Source organism: Ictalurus punctatus, chromosome 17, assembly GCF_001660625.3.
Source record: "Ictalurus punctatus breed USDA103 chromosome 17, Coco_2.0, whole genome shotgun sequence".
NCBI lineage: Eukaryota > Metazoa > Chordata > Actinopteri > Siluriformes > Ictaluridae > Ictalurus > Ictalurus punctatus.
This window is the reverse complement of record NC_030432.2, coordinates 2,827,218-2,847,778: the sequence shown is the minus strand read 5'-3', so window position 1 is coordinate 2,847,778 and position 20,561 is coordinate 2,827,218. Positions and strand designations below refer to the sequence as shown.

The 20,561-nt window shown below is 41.3% G+C and overlaps 2 protein-coding genes across 2 annotated transcripts; both read left to right on the top strand.

The window, feature by feature from the left end:
- Positions 1-767: 767 nt before the first annotated feature.
- On the top strand, positions 768-3,653 carry LOC108277897 (claudin-8-like). The gene is given in 1 exon segment (NM_001329287.1): positions 768-3,653. A coding segment is annotated over 1 exon segment (1,041 nt). The 5' UTR covers positions 768-1,668; the 3' UTR covers positions 2,710-3,653.
- A 627-nt stretch (positions 3,654-4,280) lies between these two features.
- Positions 4,281-20,533, top strand: grik1b (glutamate receptor, ionotropic, kainate 1b). Its single transcript, XM_017490934.3, has 15 exons — positions 4,281-4,640; positions 8,177-8,344; positions 8,627-8,884; positions 10,634-10,815; positions 10,951-11,004; positions 11,248-11,421; positions 11,642-11,785; positions 11,969-12,076; positions 14,130-14,240; positions 15,779-15,982; positions 16,812-17,035; positions 17,376-17,494; positions 17,662-17,879; positions 17,971-18,196; positions 18,899-20,533. The coding sequence occupies exons 1-15, from the start codon at positions 4,550-4,552 to the stop codon at positions 19,186-19,188; spliced, it is 2,571 nt and encodes an 856-aa protein (XP_017346423.1). The 5' UTR covers positions 4,281-4,549; the 3' UTR covers positions 19,189-20,533.
- Positions 20,534-20,561: the final 28 nt, after the last annotated feature.

The window sequence follows — 20,561 nt, the reverse complement described above, 5'->3', positions numbered from 1 at the left end:
TTACATGTGACTTACATTAAAATGATATTGCCATGGTTATGTTTTACTTACTGTAAAAAGATATCGTCATGGTTACGTTTGACTTAGTTATACTCAAATGATATTGCCATGGTTACATGTGACTTACCTTAAAATTATATTGTCATGGTTACATGTGACTTACATTAAAATGATATTGCCATGGTTACATGTGACTTACATTAAAATGATATCACCATGGTTATGTTTTACTTACTGTAAAAAGATATCGTCATGGTTACGTTTGACTTAGTTATACTCAAATGATATTGCCATGGTTACATGTGACTTACCTTAAAATTATATTGTCATGGTTACATGTGACTTACATTAAAATGATATTGCCATGGTTACATGTGACTTACATTAAAATGATATTGCCATGGTTATGTTTTACTTACTGTAAAAAGATATCGTCATGGTTACGTTTGACTTAGTTATACTCAAATGATATTGCCATGGTTACATGTGACTTACCTTAAAATTATATTGTCATGGTTACATGTGACTTACATTAAAATGATATTGCCATGGTTACATGTGACTTACATTAAAATGATATCACCATGGTTATGTTTTACTTACTGTAAAAAGATATCGTCATGGTTACGTTTGACTTAGTTATACTCAAATGATATTGCCATGGTTACATGTGACTTACCTTAAAATTATATTGTCATGGTTACATGTGACTTACATTAAAATGATATTGCCATGGTTACGTTTGACTTACTGTAAAAAGATATCGCCATGGTTACGTTTGACTTACACTAAATGATATGTTTGAAAAGAGTTTCATTCTAAAAGAGTAGAATTATTTCTTCCTCTGAGGTCTCATACAGTTAAAGAATGTAGTGCACCCACTTGTCATACACATGCATCTTCCCACTAGAGGTGAAATTGAGTACATCTGGTACGCAGTGTTTTATACTGTATCAGTACAGTATAAAACAATAGAAAACAACTTTAAGTAAATTCATTTGAAATAAGTCCCAGAGCCAGTGTGCGTGCAAGATCGCATGTGTGTATCTGTAAAAGTGACATTTATTATGTCCATAACCCACATGAGTAAGAACACAACAAACATGCAGTCAGCGTTAACCCTCATCATCCTAAACCAATCACGAGGAGGCAAATGTTTCCCAAAACAGAGAAAGAGTCAACTCTGCATTCATCAGTCTGGCTCTTTCACTCTAACGCCCCAGTGGACTGGGTATGAGGATGACTGTTTAATGTTGCGAGAACACATAAGAGAACAAAACTAAAAGCCCACCAACTTCTTTTTTGTTCGGAACCAACGGGAAGGTGCCTCTAAATCATTTCTGGAGGTGACGACTTCTGGTTTCTCCTCAGGAGGGACTCTTGAAGGAGTTTCAAAAGCAAGAACTGGAACTTACTGGATTTTTAACTACTCGGGTAATGGATTATTCGACTGTTTGGACACTCTAAAACTTTCCCAAGCTTAGGGAGTGACCCTCTACCTTTAGCCCACATATATTATATGCGTATGAGCAGTGGTGGTCAGCACCTGGAGTTGACAGCCTGCTAGTCAAGAACATCCTAGTTACGGGCCCTTTAGTGACTACTGGATGCTGTGTTTCTGGACACTGTGCTCCTTTGAAAGTTCTCATCTGAACGTGTGTAAAAACAATGGTTGAGGGTGTGTGTGAGCTCATCGGTGTTTGCCTGGGCCTCATTGGTCTGATCGGTGTTTCAGCTGTAACGGGTCTCCCCATGTGGAGGGTGACGGCATTCATCCAGGAGAACATCATCGTCATGGAGACGCGCTGGGAGGGTTTATGGATGAACTGCTACCGCCAGGCCAACATACGCATGCAGTGCAAGGTGTACGACTCGTTGCTCTATCTGCCTCGTGAGCTCCAGGCTGCCCGAGGTCTGATGTGCTGCTCAGTGGCACTGAGCTTTGTGGGATTGGTGGTATCCATGCCAGGCTTACGTAGCGGTTCCTGTTTTTCTGATCAACCACGACTTAAATCTCTCATTATCGCAATCGCTGGTGCAATGGAGATCATGGCTGCCATTTGTGCCCTTGTTCCTGTGTCCTGGACGGCTCATTCTATCATTCAGGACTTTTATAACCCGCTATTACTCGATGCCCAACGCAGGGAACTTGGTGAAGCTCTTTACATTGGCTGGGTCGCTGCATTCATCCTCTTTTCCTCTGGTGTCGTCTTCCTTGTATGCCGGAATTATCAATCAAATCAACCCTACCCTGTTTACGCCCCCAATAGATTGATGATGCCACATTTCCAACCCCTCATACCAACCCCAAGCTCGATGAGCTCCCACCAACCTCTGTTTCTGAACCACAGCTTTTCTTCTCAGCAGCCTTCTCATTTGGCATACAATTTCCCTGCAGCACCCTCTGGTGGCCAAGCTCAACTCTACAACGTTCCTGTAGTTTATCCTGCTAATATGATACCTGTTCAGCACCACTCATCTCTGCACAGCTCGCACGACTCAGGAATGATCTCCATACCAATAAAACCCTTCCATTCACGCACACACTCTGCCCACCAGAGTGTCCATTCCACACCTCCTGCTGATGGGAACTTCGGCACCGGCGGACAGCACACTGTACCTCTTCCACCTGTGGTCGGAAACAAATGGAAAAGAACCGGATCACACCAGCTCTCCAGTACACACTCAAGTTCAGGAATATATATATGAACAGTTTTTAATGCAGTGTAAATATACATATCCTCCAGAAATATTTACGTAATACTTACCAGTAAGAACTTCATTAGCTATCAAACACTAGATGAATCTGTAATCTGTTGGGGGTATTCAGAGTTACATCAATATTTATGCGGGGTAAAGTTTCTCGTATTCAGAGTCGGGTTACACAGCTGCTCAAGTCAATTTTCTGGGCTTTTTCTGGGAAATGATCCGCATCCCAGAGGTTACCAGTGTCCGAGATCGGGTTTTCAATAGCGTCTAGACCGCTGCCTTTAAACACAAGACCTAAAGGAAGTACAGATTCCTCCCGCCGCCTTAAAAAAAATTCAGGGATAGAAAATATGGACTGAAAAAGGAAATAGTACAACTATTAACTATGCTTCTTAGTGTCTTATTCGTGTTATCGTCTCTAATTCCAATCGAAAAAGAACACCATGTTTTCCATCTACAATATGTTAGTTATTTTTTTCTTTACTTCATTCTTCAAATAATCCTTTTTGCTGGTCTTCATTTTTTTTGTAGGACAATTGAAGGACATTGTGTAGATGAACGCAGGACAACTGGACAATGTCTCATACCGGGCTGGGGGTGTGTGGGGGAATTTTACTGTAATATGTCGTTAAAATGATTCTTCTTTTCTTTCAAAGAATTTGAATGCTGTATGTATGTTATATAAGAGCTAAATTACCGAGATGCTTTCATTGACAGGAACGTTTTCAGGACAGAGGAGTTTGTTGCGTCATATGCGCAACAGGAAGTCCTCTCTTCTCTTTTGTTTCGGCTTTATTTTCAGTCACACTGTGATATCGGCTGATGAGATCACCTTGAAAGCACAACGCTTAAGGAAATCATTTGAACGTCCTTAATGACTCATGTCATTTACTGGACATGGGTGCTACTTAAACAGACAGTATTTTGTGTATTTGCAATTAAAAACACTATAAAAAAAAAAGAGAGATGAGTTGTTGATGAGTCGTTAACGCATTGTTTGAAGGGTAAATACATGTTCCTGGATTCATTGTTGAACAAACACGTTCATTTTTACATCGCTCATACAAGGAAGAACCTGAATAGTGAAAATGTATTGTTTATTAAGTGAGGCCCTACGAACCGTAAATCAAACAAAACTGTTCCTACAACGGCTGGCACATTGCCACCTTCATAACTCCTTTGATCCTGAGCTCGGGTTACCGCCTTAGCGTGTTCTTCCCGTGTCTGTTTGAGTTTCCTCCAGGTTCTTCGGTTACGTCCGACCTCCCAAGAACATGCTAGTATGTGGACTGGCTACTCTAAATCGACCCTTGGTGTCAAAGAGTGTGTCCATGATGCTCTTCGAAGGCCTGGAGACCCATCCAAGGTGTACTCCCACCTCACACCCAGTGTTCTCTGGATCCACTGATGATGATGATGATGAAGATTATCAAATTGTTGATACTCATGAAAGTACATTGGGCTGCCCCACTTACAATCCAGATTTAACATCAATGTCACTTATTTGAAAACATTCCTCTTTTACTGAAGCCCAACCTTTACTTGCATCCGATTGGTCAACACACACACACACACACACACACACACACACACACACACACACACAATTAGTTTCTCCACTGCCTCGCCGAGGTTGAACTTTTTTTTTTTGTCTCGTGCACAGATCGCCTGACGCGTGCGCACCGGGAAACAGTCAGGCTCAGGCGCGTGACAGCACGGCAAAAATAAATAAATAACTAAACGAACTGAACGCAGATAGAAGAAGAAGAAGAAGAAGAAGGAGAAGGAGGAGGAGGAGGAGAAATATCCATGCTCGAGGAAAGCTCCGTGCGCGCGCGCCATGGCGAAAAAGAAACGACTTCCTTCGTCGTTGCCGCTGCTGCTGATGCTGTGCGTCCTCGCGTGCGCGCAGCAGAACGTCCTGCGCATCGGTACGTACCATCCTCAATGAACTTTACTACAGCTTTTAATGCAAACGCAAACTTTGTTCGTGATATTAAACGGATGCTTGATTTCATCCCGCTGTTGGGTTGGAGTCCTTGTGCATGCTTAACCCAGTGTCACTCTGGGTTCTCTGGTTTCCTCCTACCTCCCAAAAATATCCCAGTAGTAATTGCAAGACCGTTAATACTAAATCGCCTCCTTGGAGTGATCGGGTGTGTAAAATTGTCAGGACATGGTGCCCTGCGTCTCATCCAGGGGTGTATTCCTACCTCGCACCGAGCGTTCCCATGATAGACTCTCGACCCATCAACCGGGATAACGCACTTGCTCAAGATGAATGAATGAATGAATGAGATTGGAATAACGCTATTAACAATAAAGGAACTCGAGTTTAGAAAATAGACCTCCTGGAAATTTCCAGTTAAATACACACTCAGTACACACACGATCCCATTACAGTGCTGTGCGTTCCAGTAGACTGACCCTGAAAACATCTACGGACGTCCACGTTTGGTCGGCGTGACGTGATTTAAATGAATCCAAACAAACAAACAAAAACAATATGAGTATTTTGTCCTGGTCTGCTTGGTCTGCTTGTTTGATGTCTTCTGTGTATGACCAAATTAACTATCCTTGCCTCGAAGTATATTTTAAAAAAAACCCGAAATGTCCTGGGAGAATAGGCTTTTTTTTTTTTTTTTACTATTAAGTATTATTAACTATTACATCAATAGTACTATTAAGCATATTTGCACTGTGAGGGTTGCGTTGCCGCCTCACAACTCCAGCGTCACCGGCTTCATCCTGAGCTTGGGGTATTTCGCATGTTCTCCACTTCTATGCGATGTGGCAGGAAAGTGTACAAAAGATGCACTGAGTTTGAGCCAAGTCTCACCCAGAAATGTTTTCTGTAAATGTCTTAAACTGCATCCAGTGCTCCAGTGACATCACACCGAATTGCTAACGCCATTTAGGGCTAGAGCTTTAAACATGAAGAAAACTCCGCAGCATAGCTGAACACACATGCTTATAGGAAGGTTCTTGGATAAGTGAAATCACATTTTTCTCGCATGCAGCTCGGGCACAGTTTGAAATGAGCCTCGTAGCTCAAGTACATTTGAAAGGTAGAATCGTGTATGTTTGATCTATTCTATGACATTCGTATTTCCCATTTCAGCGCTTGGATTGGATTCAGGCGCACCTGATAAAAATCCCTTTAGATAAAAGCATCTGGATAATGAAGATATTAAACATGAGGTCTGATCCTGAATTTCTCTAACTGTGTGATTTATCGAACATGGTTTATTAAGACCGAAACCCGGAAGAGTGAGATTTAAGAAACACGTTGTAATCTAACCGTGTTTTAATCCGAACGAATCCTCTCTTTATCTCTCTCTCTCTGTCTCCGTGTTTGCATAATCTCCATCGTTTTATTCATCAGTGGACAAAATATAATCTGGCCCATATGCTCCAGTATCGTATTATGAGGTCGCACTAGCTGCTCCAGATGAATTCGGCCCTGTATGATGTTTTAAAAAGCCCGTCAGACTGCAGCCTATTAACATAATAATGAGTAAGGGAGAAAGAAAACACTTGCATGCATGCTGTTCTAGGAAAGTAATCAGTGATGGGGTTCGCCGAAACTGGAGAATCTGTGCCTACTGTAACTTCAGATTCCTGTTCTTGGCTGACAGGAGTGGAACCCAGTGTAGTATTCTAATGTTGTAGGTCATCTGCATAAGATTTGATGTGTTGTGCATTCTGACATGCTTTTCTGCTCACCACGGTTGCAAAGAATTGTTATGTCTCACATCAACAAGGCATTTCATCCTGCCGACCTCCCAGCATACTGGATGTTTTTCGTTTAGAGACTCTAGAGACTGTTGTGTACTCAGACCAGCCTGTATGGCACCAGCATCCATGCCACGGTCCATCCAAGTCACTGAGGTTTGAGGTGGACAATAACTGACGATGTTGACCTGTATCTGCACGAGTACTGTATATACTCTGCAATGGTGCCACATGATTGCCTAATTGGATAATTGCACGAGTGTACAGGTGATATTTTTATAAATGGATGGTGAGTGTATGCGTTAATGTTTGCCATATGTGGCCATGAATGTCGGTCTGTAATGAAAGACGACACGAAGAGGCATTATCAGACATAGTATGAACCGCTTTCAGATGATTTCCCAGAAGGATCAGCTGGCAGGCAGCCATCATGGAATGGCCCTGTATTAGTGCTAATGCAGCATGTTTCTGCTTTTTATGTGTGTGTTATACATTACATACTGCAATATAAAAGCATTACACCTACGAAAAATCGAATCGAATCTAATCTAATCTAGTATAGTGCTTTTCCATAAAGCAGGGCACATTTCACAAATAATAATAACAACGAACGATAATGCATGGACATAAATAATTATAGAGACAAGTATTAAAGGCAGTAACCTAAACAGCACTGCCTCATCCTGTCAGATATAATGTAAATATGTCATTCTTTCTGAGTCTGACTGCAGGACTGTGTATGGAGGTGTGTGTGTGTGTGAGAAAGAGACTCTGGGCAGGCTTTTAGAGTCCTGGGTGAATGCAGGGACTAAACAGTGCAATGATTGTCCTCTAGTCCTTTACATGCACCTCCGCATGGCAATGAATACTGTTTTGCAAATGGACCACACACACACACACACACACGGATTCCAAATATCTGCTCTGATTTACGATCTTACATTATTTTTTATAATTCATATTACACAGCAACGACCAGCCTATCATGTAAAAAGCTGATGTGATTAGTAGCTTAGTTTAGCACTTCGTTTAGGAATATCAGTGGGAGAAAAAAAAGAAATTGCTCTGTAACTTGTAAGAGGAAGTGTGTAGCTTTCTAGGAATTTGAAGTGTTTCGTTTCTACATTCTCTCAAATCCGTCACCACATCTATATAAAAGCGAAAGTGAAATTCTGATGTCTGTGGTGACGTGCAATAAAAGTTCAGCCTAAAAAAAAAACTGCCCATTGCTACTTGTCTATCCATTGGTGCTCCACAAGGCTCTGTTCCAGGGCCACTGCGGTTTTTTGTTTTTTTCTTCCTGTATATGCTACCTCTGGGTGCAATTATGGTATACATGGCATTATCTTCCACTGCTATGCTGATGACACGGCTATATGTTTTTGGAAAGAGATACCAGGGATGTGCAAAGGACATTAAATACTGAATGCTGAGTAACTTCATAATGAGAAGGATATTTGCGTTTGAATAAGAATAGAACTTCCTTTCGTTTTGATATTACTTACTTTGCTTAATTCTGAATTGGTGTATCAGGAATTAGATAAAGGAAGTAATATGCCATTGGGCAAGCCATAATAATTAAACTAAGAATCTTAGAAGTACGCATCAGTGGGAGCGAGAGAGAGAGAGAGCGAGAGAGAGAGAGAGAGAGAGATTGATTTGCACATTCAAATGATCTAAATGTAATGTATAAATGAGGAATATCTGTTGCTCTAATGCTTTGTATGTGCAGGTGGTATTTTTGAGACACTGGAGAATGAGCCAGTCAGCGTTGAAGAGCTAGCCTTTAAATTCGCAGTGACCAGCATCAACCGAAACAGGACATTAATGCCCAACACAACACTCACCTACGACATCCAGCGCATCAACATGTTCGACAGCTTTGAAGCCTCAAGGAGAGGTAAACCAGAGCTTTGAAACAACAATATTTGTTATAACGCTTATCCATTCTGACATTCTTGCCTGGAATCGTATTCAGGAATCTTTTACAGGACATAACTCTAGCTCATAAACTTACAGTGGTCTTTCTAGCCTGAATGTTACAGGACGCGCATCTTTTCTGGCTGGTACATTTGCATTAAAAGTATATCCCACTTTGTGGTGACTTCACCTGTATGTTGCTCTCCTTTACCTCATATTGCCACCTTCACATCACTCGAATTCCTCTCTCATGTAATTTCAGCATGTGATCAGCTGTCACTGGGCGTGGCTGCAGTATTTGGCCCCTCCCACAGCTCCTCAGTCAGTGCAGTGCAGTCCATCTGTAACGCCCTGGAGGTTCCTCACATACAGACACGTTGGAAACATCCGTCTTTGGACAACAGGGACAGCTTCTATGTCAATCTGCACCCAGAGTATGCCTCCATTAGCCAGGCCGTGCTGGACATTGTGCACTTATACAAGTGGAAGAGTGTCACCGTAGTGTATGAGGATGCAACAGGTAGGAGGGTTTAATAAGTGATAGAAGTTATAGATAAACTTTTCACAGGAGTGGGTGGGATTGGTCAGACTTTCTGTGGGGAGGAGGGGAGTGATTGGTAAAAAAAATTCTGAATTAGTGACTGGGATTGGACAGACGTCCTGTGGGAGCAGGTGGGACTGGTCAGGGTTTAATAAGTGACAGAAGTGATAGGATAGAATAAGTGATAGAAGTTACAGATAAACTTTTCACAGGAGTGGTGGGATTGGTCAGACCTTCTGTGGGGAGGAGGGGAGTGATTGGTAAAAAATTCTGAATTAGTGACTGGGATTGGACAGACTTCCTGTGGGAGCAGGTGGGACTGGTCAAACTTTCTGTGAGAGAGGGTGGGACTGGTAAAACTGTCTTTGAGAGAGGATGAGATTGGTCAAACTTTGTGTGAGAGAGGATGGGATTGGTCAAACTTTCTGTGGAAGCAGGTGGGATTGGTCAAACTTTCTGTGGAAGCAGGTGGGATTGGTCAAACTGTCAGTGAGAGAGGGTGGGATTGGTCAGACTGTCTGTGGCAGCGGGTGGGATTGGTCAAACTTTCTGTGGCAGCAGGTGGGATTGGTCAAACATTCTATGGGAGAGGGTGGGACTGGTTAAACATTCTGTGGGGAGGAGGGGAGTGATTGGTAAAAAATTCTGAATTAGTGAATGGGATTGGGCAGACTTCCTATGGAAGCAGGTGGGACTGGTTAAACTGTTTGTGAGAGAGGGTGGGATTGGACAAACTTTCTGTGAGAGAGGATGAGATTGGTCAAACTTTCTGTGAGAGAGGGTGGGACTGGTAAAACTCTCTTTGAGAGAGGATGGGATTGGTCAAACTTTGTGTGGAAGCATGTGGGATTGGTCAACCTTTCTGTGGAAGCAGGTGGGATTGGTCAAACTGTCAGTGAGAGAGGGTGGGATTGGTCAGACTGTCTGTGGCAGCGGGTGGGATTGGTCAAAAATTCTGTGAGAGAGGATGGGACTGGTCAAACTTTCTGTGGAAGCAGGTGGGATTGGTCAAATTGTCTGTGAGAGAGGGTGGGATTGGTCAAACTGTTTGTGAGAGAGGGTGGGATTGGACAAACTTTCTGTGAGAGAGGATGAGATTGGTCAAACTTTCTGTGGAAGCAGGTGGGATTGGTCAAACTGTCTGTGGAAGGGGGTGGGATTGGTCAAACTGTCTGTGGCAGCCTGTGGGATTGGTCAAACATTCTGTGGGAGAGGGTGGGATTGGTCAAACCTTCTGTGGAAGCAGGTAGGATTGGTCAAACTTTCTGTGAGAGCGGGTGGGACTAGTTAAAAGTTTCTGTGAGAGCGGGTGGGATTGGTAAAAACTTTTGTGGCATAAGCAGCCATTTGAGATGTAGTGGTTCCACATGCCTTGGAGAAAGCATGTGCTAGCCTTTACCCTTACCGGTTGATAGCTGTGTGATAGAGCTGGTTGGTGGTTGTGAAGTGTTAGATCTGTCCACCTAACAAAATTACAAGATTATCTATGCTGAGAAGGACACATCCAATGCTTACCTCATATTTGACCAAAATAAGGAACTGAGAAGAAGTGTGCAAATACTGCCTATCTAGGGAACTGCCTTCAAAATTGGAATATGAAAATACAGTATATACACACTGAATTAGGGGGTGTGGTTAGTACTGAGCTGAAGGAATTACGAAAGCAAAGGCGTAGCAGAAGCTTGTGTAAGGTAAACACCTTACTGTGTTTGCTTGTTTGTTTTGAAGGTCTGATTCGTCTGCAGGAGCTGATCAAAGCTCCATCCCGTTACAGCATTAAGATCAAGATCCGCCAGCTGCCTATGGGGAACAGAGACGCTCGGCCGCTTCTCAAAGAAATGAAGAGGGGTAAAGAGTTCTGCGTCATCTTCGACTGCTCATACCAGACCACAGCTGAGGTGTTAAAACAGGTAATACATGCTAATACTCTCCTGAGCTCAGCACAGGTAACACAATCAGAAAATACCAGGCTTCTGTGTACACTGGCATGCAGCATATATAAAAATTAATTTATATGAATGAAATTTCTTTCTTTTTCTCCATAGTTACTCTCTATGGGCATGATGACTGAGTACTATCATTTCTTCTTCACCACGCTGGTAAGTCTTTCCATTGCCTAAGGTTGATTACACAATATCTTCCATCAAGGGGGCAGGGTCTTAGTGGTTAGCCTGCTTGCCTTGCACCTCTGGGGTTGGGGGTTCGAATCCCTGCCTTTAAAAAAAAAAAACTGACTCATATTTCATGCCTCATACAAGAGGTATGAAATGCTTCCAATTTTGAGTGTTTCTCTTTGGGTTAGAGAATGTGACTCTGTTGAGGTGTGCTGTGTTGTGTTGTAGGATATGTATGCGCTGGATCTGGAGCCGTACCGCTACAGCGGCGTGAACATGACAGGTTTCCGCCTTTTGAATGTAGACGACCCGCAGGTGGCATCAGTGCTGGGGAAATGGTCCACGGAGAGAGTTCAGGGTCCACCGAAACTCGACACTGGCTTAATGGAGGGCATAATGACGGTTAGAAATCATCCCAAAATGACCACCCTTTCATATATTTCATCACGCATCACTTTTTATACCTAACACACCCTTCCTAAAGATACAGTGGGTGTGTTTAAGTGTGTGTGGTTCTTCAGCGGTTCCTGATTCCACTTGGCCCCTTACCTAACCTTTCATGATGCACGATGATAACGTTGGTATGAAGGGTGTTTAAAAGTGTGTACTTCGTCTCTGGCAGACTGAAGCGGCCTTGATGTATGATGCCGTGTTCATGGTGGCAGCAGCGGCGCAGCGAGCATCGCAGATCACCGTCAGCTCACTGCAATGCCACCGACACAAACCCTGGCGCTTCGGCTCGCGCTTCATGGGCACATTTAAAGAGGTGGGTGGTAGCAAGTCAAAGGAACTCATTATTAATTAATGATTAATAATCACGGGTTCAGCGCTGTAGCTATTGTTAAAATGACTGAAAGGTAAAGTTTCTTCGCGGCATGTAGGTTGCGTTTGCGTGTACTTCTAGAGGAACTGTAACTGTCTTTTAATTGTGTCCTGCTTCCATCGTCAGTCTCAGTGGAACGGATTAACTGGACAGATTGTCCTGAACAAGACAGACGGACTGAGGAAAGACTTTGACCTTGATATCATCAGCCTGAAAGAAGACGGCATGGAAAAGGTTCGCACAACACAGACACATAGATTGGGATTATCAAAGTAATTAGTAATCAAAGTATGATAACTTCGTAATTACAATAATGACCTCATGATCACAGAGACAATGTTTTTTTTTTTAAATGATGGTCTCATAATTACAGTAATGACTTATTATAGTGAAGACCACATTACCTCATTAATACAGCGATGACCTCATTGTTACAGTAATGACTTTGTTATTATAGTGATGGCCTCATTATTGAAGTGATGATTGCTTCGAAGTAATGATGACCTTGTTATTAGAGTAGTAATGAAATAACCACTGTAATAATGAGGTCATCACTGCTGTAACAAATAACACAGAAATAATGATGTCATGGTTATTATAACAGTCGTCATTGCAATAATTAGGCCATTAATGTAATAATGGGGTTGTAGTAAGAGTCATCTTACTATTAATAATAATGAAGTCATCACCGTAATTGGATTAATACTGTAATAATGAGGTCATCACTATAAACATAATAATAGTGCAGTCATCATTGTAATGATTAGGTCATAACTACTGTAACTGATCTACAGTACTACAGGGATGACCTCATTACTGCATCGTTAACCTTACTGGAACACTGGTTTCATTATTACGATGACGTTGTATTAAAGCAATGACCTGATTATTATAGCCTCACTTATTGCTTAATTATTATATAATACAGATATTATTACTTTCACAACCATATCGGTACACTGACATCCATATTACAGTAACGACTTCATTAGTGCCTCAGTGGCAATATTATTACAGCAGTCACCTCATTCCTTCAGTGGTAAACTGATTAGTACTAATATTTAGGTTGTTATTATTATAGCAATTACATGAATTTAAAAACAGTAATAGACAGATAATTACGCCTCGTTACGCCGCTAATTTTACAACGACAACCTCATTATATTTGAATTCTATGAACAAAATACCTTCATTTGACTTTGTGTTGTAATAATGGAAAAATAATGATAATAATAATAATAATAATAATAATAATAATAATAAGTGTTTGTTCCAATTGCAGTGTGGTCGTATTTCCTTTAACGTTATTACATTAATGGACTGTTTATTAGGTTGTCAGTTATTAATCAATTTTTTTTTCCTCCACCCTCTTTCTCTGACTTTTCACAAGTCGGATGCTGGGCGCTTTCATAAAGTGTGGAAGAAGGTTTGTTTTTACGGGATGGCGTTCCTTTTTCCTCTCCAGCCCTTCAACCTTCCTTCTGCTTTTATTCCCCGAAGCTGGCCACTCGGAATTAAACAAAAATACTACTGAACTGTACTGATGTTACAGTGGCATTTAAGCACTTAGCTATATTAGCTAGCTAAAACCACTTGACAAATTATGTATATTTTTATTATAAATATTTTTTTAAAAACTTGCCGCAGATATTTTATCTGTAACACGGCGTCACAACTCGGAAGTCGGAATTTGCACGGACCAGTTTGTACAAAAATGATACATATGATTAAATTGGAAGGTTAGCTAGCGAGCTAGCCAGGTTCGCTAGCTAGCTACATATGCTAAGTACGAAGTTTGTATGATTGGTGGTATAGTGCCTTGACATAAATTTGGATGAGGGTCATAATGTGCACTTGTGGGTTTAGTTACAACTTCATTTATATGAAAGTTTAACATCAATCTCACTTACGATAATTGGCTAGTATACACAGATCATTTACTCGATTAGATCACTGATTTAGGAAGGCTAGCTTAAAAAAATGCCTTATTGGAACATTTTGATCTTAAATATTTTTTATTTTATTTCTATTTCCCTTGTTTCTTTCCACTGTAACCCCACTAAAGTGGTGTCTTTCCTAATATGTTGCATGATTTGCTTCCTTAATATCGACTCTTGCTTGAAATTAGCTTTGACATATTACAGGTTGTAAGATTTACTTATAGATAGTTTAAAATTGATCAATATTTATTTACATTTTTATATATAGATCGACGGCCTTCAACGTGTTTTTTCCTGATCATTTGATGAAAATGTAATACCTTATGGTCGACTTTTTTTTTGATCAGATTGGGGTGTGGAACTCTAACACAGGACTTAACCTGACAGACAGCAAAGACAAGTCGGGTAACGTTACGGACTCCATGGCCAACCGGACTCTGATCGTCACGACAATTCTGGTAAAGATGTTCAGGAAATTGATTGAAGAGATGTCTTAGCTGTAACTTATAAAGGTCCAGATAAACCTACATTACTGAATGATGACAACATTTACCTTTTAACTATTAATGATAAGTTCATTGCTATTATTAGTTACTACGTTTTAATCCTTTCAAATGTATTTTTTCAAGTGTTTGGTTCAGTCTGTTGAAATACATTCCTGATGACCCCCAGAGATAGCTCCATTAATCCCTTAAGGTTTTATAACAAAACATTTAGTTTAAAAACCTGAATATATCTTTGTCACAGTGACAAATTTTACGAGATCAACAGAAGCTGTATCAGTATAGGATGAATGTGTTAAGCTTGTTTGTTCAGGCGGTTTCCATACTCACTTACGAACAAGGTATTAATCTTTAGCTTTTAGGGCACAAACTGGTACTACTGGGTGTTTTTCTGGTGGATATGCAGCAAAATCACCAGTGTTGATTTAACACCCACAGTGTTGAATTCACACCCTACAGTGTTAATATAAGTCCACTGGACTCATATAAACACTCTGGGTGTTAAGTCAACATTAGGGATTTTACTGTGTACAGTACACATAACTAGACTTTAAGGACCACTGCACTATTGAAGGAGAATAATAGTTGTAATGTTTATAGATTTGACAGACTGAGGTGCCAACCACAAGACTTGGCAGAAAAACATGACAACTATAGGTGCCTTTCCACCAAGGTTCTGGACATACCGTGGCCTAAACTGGCAAGTAGGACTAAGCCTCCCTCTCTTTCAAGGAGAAATATACATGAAAATCAGGCTCAAATTTTGTCATCCACATTGACTTGTTTAAAAATGGATTATTTTGTACTTTTGTGAAACAAACAACAACAGGACTACCAAAGGTAATAAGTAAGAATACATAGAATGGTATGATTCGTGCAGTCTATCATTTACCAGAGAACTGCACCTGGTCTGAACCTAGAACTATTGCAAAGCTGCTAAAATTGGTGCTGGTTGCCCCTCTGGTGAAAAATAGCCAGAAGTTTCTGACTTCCTGATAATGTTTCTTGTTTTTTTTTGTGTTGTTTTTAAAGCAGTAGTAATGCACCTTATAAGCACCCCAGTTGTACCTGTTCCAGATAACAGTACCTACTCTGGAGCAAGAACTATGGCTAAGAAACTAAAATTGGCCCATGGTCCTCCAGTGGAAACTAGCCTAAAGTTCCTGATCTCCTGAAAATGTTCTTGGTTTTTTAACACACCAGAAGTGCACCTAATGAGAAGCCTAAACATACCTACTCCAGAGAACAGTACCCTCTCTGAAGCTAAAGACATGAAAATAGAAAAAAGATGTAAGGAAAACTTGAAATATAGCTATCAATTACAGCACCAACAGAAGTTTAAACAATCTTCGGGGGAGTCGAAGTCGATTACTGAAATGGTGCCCCAAATCTTGGCACATGTTTTGAGTTTAAATGCAGGATGGAAAGGATGGAAAAGCCAATAACATCATTGTTCTAGTTCAAATTGTTTACCAAATACATTTTTATGGCAGGAAAACCCATACGTGATGTATAAGAAATCAGACAAGCCACTGTACGGGAACGACCGATTCGAGGGTTACTGCTTAGACCTGCTGAAGGAGCTCTCCAACATCCTGGGATTTTCCTACGAGGTCAAACTAGTCTCGGATGGCAAATATGGTGCCCAGAACGATAAGGGGGAGTGGAATGGCATGGTTCGAGAGCTCATAGATCACGTATGTTTTGCATGTGGAACATTTCTATCATATATGTTTATGACTATACAGAGCTAAAACAAAAAAGATGAGGTGTATAGTTTATAAAGGAGATAAGACTGTACCAATGACATATAATGACAGGTACTGTTATGGTAAATGTTCTGAAGGGGAGAAGATGACATCATGAAATGAGCCTCAACCAAACATACATGAGCTACACCCTAAACCACCATGCTGAAAACAATTTGCCATCTGTGGTAACCTATAGCGTGGTAATAAATCATGGGATACTACATGCTATTTGGTTTGGTATTTATTGGTGGACATGGATGGCTAAACACCACATGGAAAATAGCATGTGCCAATCATGGGCTATGTCCATGCCAGTTGAAACCTAGTTTGCCACTTGATCATGGCCGGAAAATATTCATTCTAGATCAGGGGTGGGCAGTCTTCTCCGGAAAGGGCCGGTGTGGGCGCAGGTTTTCATTCCAACTAAGCAGAAGCCACACCAGAATCTACTGAAAGCCAAGATCAACTGATTAAACAGGTGGAATCAGGTGTGCTTCCTGCTCGGTTGGAATGAAAACCTGCACCCACACCGGCCCTTTCCGGATAAGATTGCCCACCCCTGTTCTAGATGCTAACCAATCATCTGGTTAGCTAGCTAACAACTGCTTGCTAATTGTATGTATCAGGTTTGCATACTGTTTGATCATACAGTTTGGTAACTTGTTTGATGATGTCATCTTGTTGCTCCTCTCTTCAGGATATTTACCAAAATGACAGTTGGTGAGGAAAAATCATAACGTTTCCAAAAATCTGCTCACTTTTTTTCCCCCTGTAGGTGGCGGATTTAGCTGTAGCTCCACTCACCATTACCTACGTCAGAGAGAAGGTGATCGATTTCTCCAAACCCTTCATGACCCTCGGAATCTCCATCCTGTACCACAAACCCAACGGCACAAACCCGGGTGTCTTCTCCTTCCTGAACCCGCTCTCCCCTGATATCTGGATGTACGTCCTACTCGCTTGCCTAGGTGTCAGCTGCGTCCTTTTCGTCATCGCCAGGTAAAGACAGCTTTCAAAACCTTTAAGGGATTCCAGGCACTCCCTAACCTTTAGCTGAGATCTGAATGCTCATCACACCTTGACACTGCTGAAAGTGGACTTGAGACAGAGACGGTTTATAACATTAAAGTCCTGCCCTTCCAGTAAATGTCAAAACTGTCAGATATTCCTATCCTTGTGGGGATATTTGGTTTTTGTAGCTTGTATTTAAAAAGAGCTGATTACTGTGGCTAAGACTAGGTTTAGGTGTAGCATAGCATTAATTAGTTATATTAATAATTCTGTCAGTGGGAGGTCCTCAGAAACATAGTAAGACAAAGGTGTTTGTGTATGTGTGTAGGTTCACACCTTATGAATGGTACAATCCTCACCCCTGCAATCCTGACTCTGATGTGGTGGAGAACAACTTTACACTAATCAACAGCGTGTGGTTTGGCGTTGGAGCACTAATGCAGCAAGGTAGGACCTATTTGGAGCATCCGAAGTCCATCATGGATTCTCTCCATCACATCGATTCCACTCCATCGATCCTCTGAACACGAGGGAATTCGAACATTATGCTACCACTGTATAGAATCAACATATTATATCTCTCTAGTGCGTGTGATCATTTTTTGCCTCCCCAGGTTCAGAGCTGATGCCTAAAGCTTTGTCTACTAGGATTGTTGGGGGCATCTGGTGGTTTTTCACACTCATCATCATCTCATCCTACACGGCAAATCTCGCCGCGTTTCTCACCGTGGAGCGCATGGACTCGCCCATCGACTCGGCTGACGATCTCGCCAAACAAACCAAGATTGAGTACGGAGCCGTGAGGGACGGTTCCACCATGACCTTCTTCAAGGTAAGAACACAGAGTAGGTGTCTGTTCTCCTCTTAAAGCTCCGTATTTTGTATGACGCGCTAACAATTTCTAACAACTCTTGTTCCTCCAGAAGTCGAAGATTTCGACATATGAGAAGATGTGGGCCTTCATGAGCAGCCGTAAGAACACGGCTCTGGTGAAAAACAACCGCGAGGGAATCCAACGTGTGCTGACCACCGACTATGCGCTCCTGATGGAGTCCACCAGCATTGAGTACATCAGCCAGCGCAACTGCAACCTCACACAGATTGGAGGCCTCATTGACTCCAAGGGCTATGGAGTGGGAACCCCAATTGGTGAGAAGAGGAGCCAGTGTTAACAAATTGTTTCATTTTGCCTTGAGTTTCTCAAAGGTGTCTGGTTAATGGTAACTTTGTAATTCAATATAGAGCCATCTGATTTGTGTTTCCTCACGTATTTGCCGCCAGAAACCGCTAACCAGGTCCGTGGCCCGTAAATTACTTAGTGTAGTAAATGAGTTTTGAGGGACATCTTAAAGATGCCACGTCATCTTATTTGGCTTGATGCTTTCTTTTATCCAAAACAACTTAGTCAGGAGGCAGTTGTGCAGTTGAGGGTTAAGGGTCTTGATCAAGGAGCCAGCAGTACCAGCTTGGTGATGGGATTTGAACTCATAAACGATCTTCCAAACAGTAGCTCAAAACCTCAACCAACTGAGAAACCACTTCCCCGATAGCATGTCTTTTCAGTATAGTTGTAGTATAGTATAGTCTTCAGTAGTTTATCAAAACAAGGCAAATTTCCTTTCAAATGTTGTAGTGTCTATGATTAGGAATGGGGCTCATCATATACGGGAGCCCAGGGACGTGCGTAACCCGACTCTGAAGATGAGGAACTTTCCCTGTGAAATTCCCTTTTTTGCTCTGAATATTGTCCAATGTTAGCACAATAACTATAAAATCAAGTAAATAAATAAGGTAACACCTGTAAAACAAAAACCGATGTTGAATATTAATGTGTTCTTTTCCCCCCCGGAGGTTCCCCATACCGCGATAAAGTGACGATAGCAATTCTGCAACTGCAGGAGGAAGGAAAGTTGCACATGATGAAGGAAAAGTGGTGGCGAGGAAATGGCTGTCCAGAGGAGGACAGTAAGGAGGCAAGCGCTCTTGGCGTCGAGAACATCGGCGGCATCTTCATTGTCCTCGCCGCTGGGCTTGTGCTCTCCGTGTTCGTGGCCATTGCCGAGTTTGTTTACAGATCACGCAGAAATCTCGATGTGGAGGAGGCGAGTGTTGGGCAGTGCGAGTGGCACAACAAGTACTGACCATGACGGACGACTGATATGGAATATGGATAAGTAATATCACAGCCCTACTCATGATGGTACGTTAGGAATCTTCACCAACTTTGGAATGGAAAAAAAAGACCCTCACTCAAAGGGAATAATTGGTAACGTACTTCGGTGCGACAATCACAGAAAGTATTCTTTTCGTAACTGTCACGTTCCTGTATTTTCCTTTTCTTCTTCTACACTCTATGTAGCACAAAATGTTAAACTCTTCACTTTTATATGTGGACGACACAGGGTCTGAAACTGGGAGCAATTTTGGGTTTCAATCACTAGTCCTGTATACTGGAAGTATGTTACAAATAATAGCTTTTGTGCCTAGCGTTGAGTTCCACGTATATAGGAAGGATTTAATACAGGATCACGCACACATTCTGGTCTTCTGGTCTCGGACGCAACGACAGACTTTTTCTTGTGTGATATTCTCTCGAGCAAAGAATCCAGAGGCACATTTTGGACAGTTTGATGATCACAGTATGCCCTGAAATTCACTGAAATTCACGTTTTGGTCTGTAAACACATTCAAAAAGATTACGGCATGTCATTCGGAATCAATGTTAAACACATAATTATGACTCTATTCATTGTTTGTTTAAAGGTGTTGGCGTAGACGCTTTTGAAAAACCCTGGCTTGGACACTTTTACCGGGAGCACAGGGACGTGCGTAACCCGACTCTGAAGACGAGGAACTTTCCCAGTGAAAGTCCCTTTTTCACTCTGAATACTGTCCAATGTGTCTAATGAGAAGCTGTTTGGGACTAAATCACTAGTCCTATTTAAGTACACTAACTACACAATAAAATAAAAGCTTTTATGTATATAGTGTATACAAGACAACCAGACATTTGGTTCCAGCTTCCTATGAAATAAAGGTTCCAACTCAACGGTTAGTGGTTGGGGGATTGAATCACTGGTTGAAATTTAAATGCAGTACATAGTGAGAAATAATAATTATTTTTTAATTATACCTTATATAGTACACCCTTTCTCAATTGGGAATCATGTGTCACTCAGCATCCAGTTTTCTAAAAAAGAGTACGACATTTTTTTAAAAGAGTAAACTGATACTATAAGCCATGGAGAAGCTTTTCCCTAAGCTGTGTAGTTTATTATTGCTATTATTATTATTATTATTATTATTATTTTCCAAATGTGTTTGTTACAGTTTTCCCTCTTTCAAGCCTGCGAGCTGAACTGAGTCACTTTGTCAAAGCATTTCAAAATGCTTTATATTATTTTAAAACAAATATGAACTTTAAATAGCAACCATTATGTCATTTGAATTGAATGATTGATTTCTGATCCATTGTTGCACTTTATTACTGCTTCATTACATGATTTAAATATGA

Coding starts and splice junctions, on each gene's coding strand:
- grik1b (XM_017490934.3), top strand. CDS start 4,550: ATGGCGAAAAAGAAACGACTTCCTTCGTCGTTGCCGCTGCTGCTGATG. Junction 14,241..15,778: donor TGATCGTCACGACAATTCTG/GTAAAGATGTTC, acceptor TTTTTATGGCAG/GAAAACCCATACGTGATGTA. Junction 17,036..17,375: donor GTCCTTTTCGTCATCGCCAG/GTAAAGACAGCT, acceptor GTATGTGTGTAG/GTTCACACCTTATGAATGGT.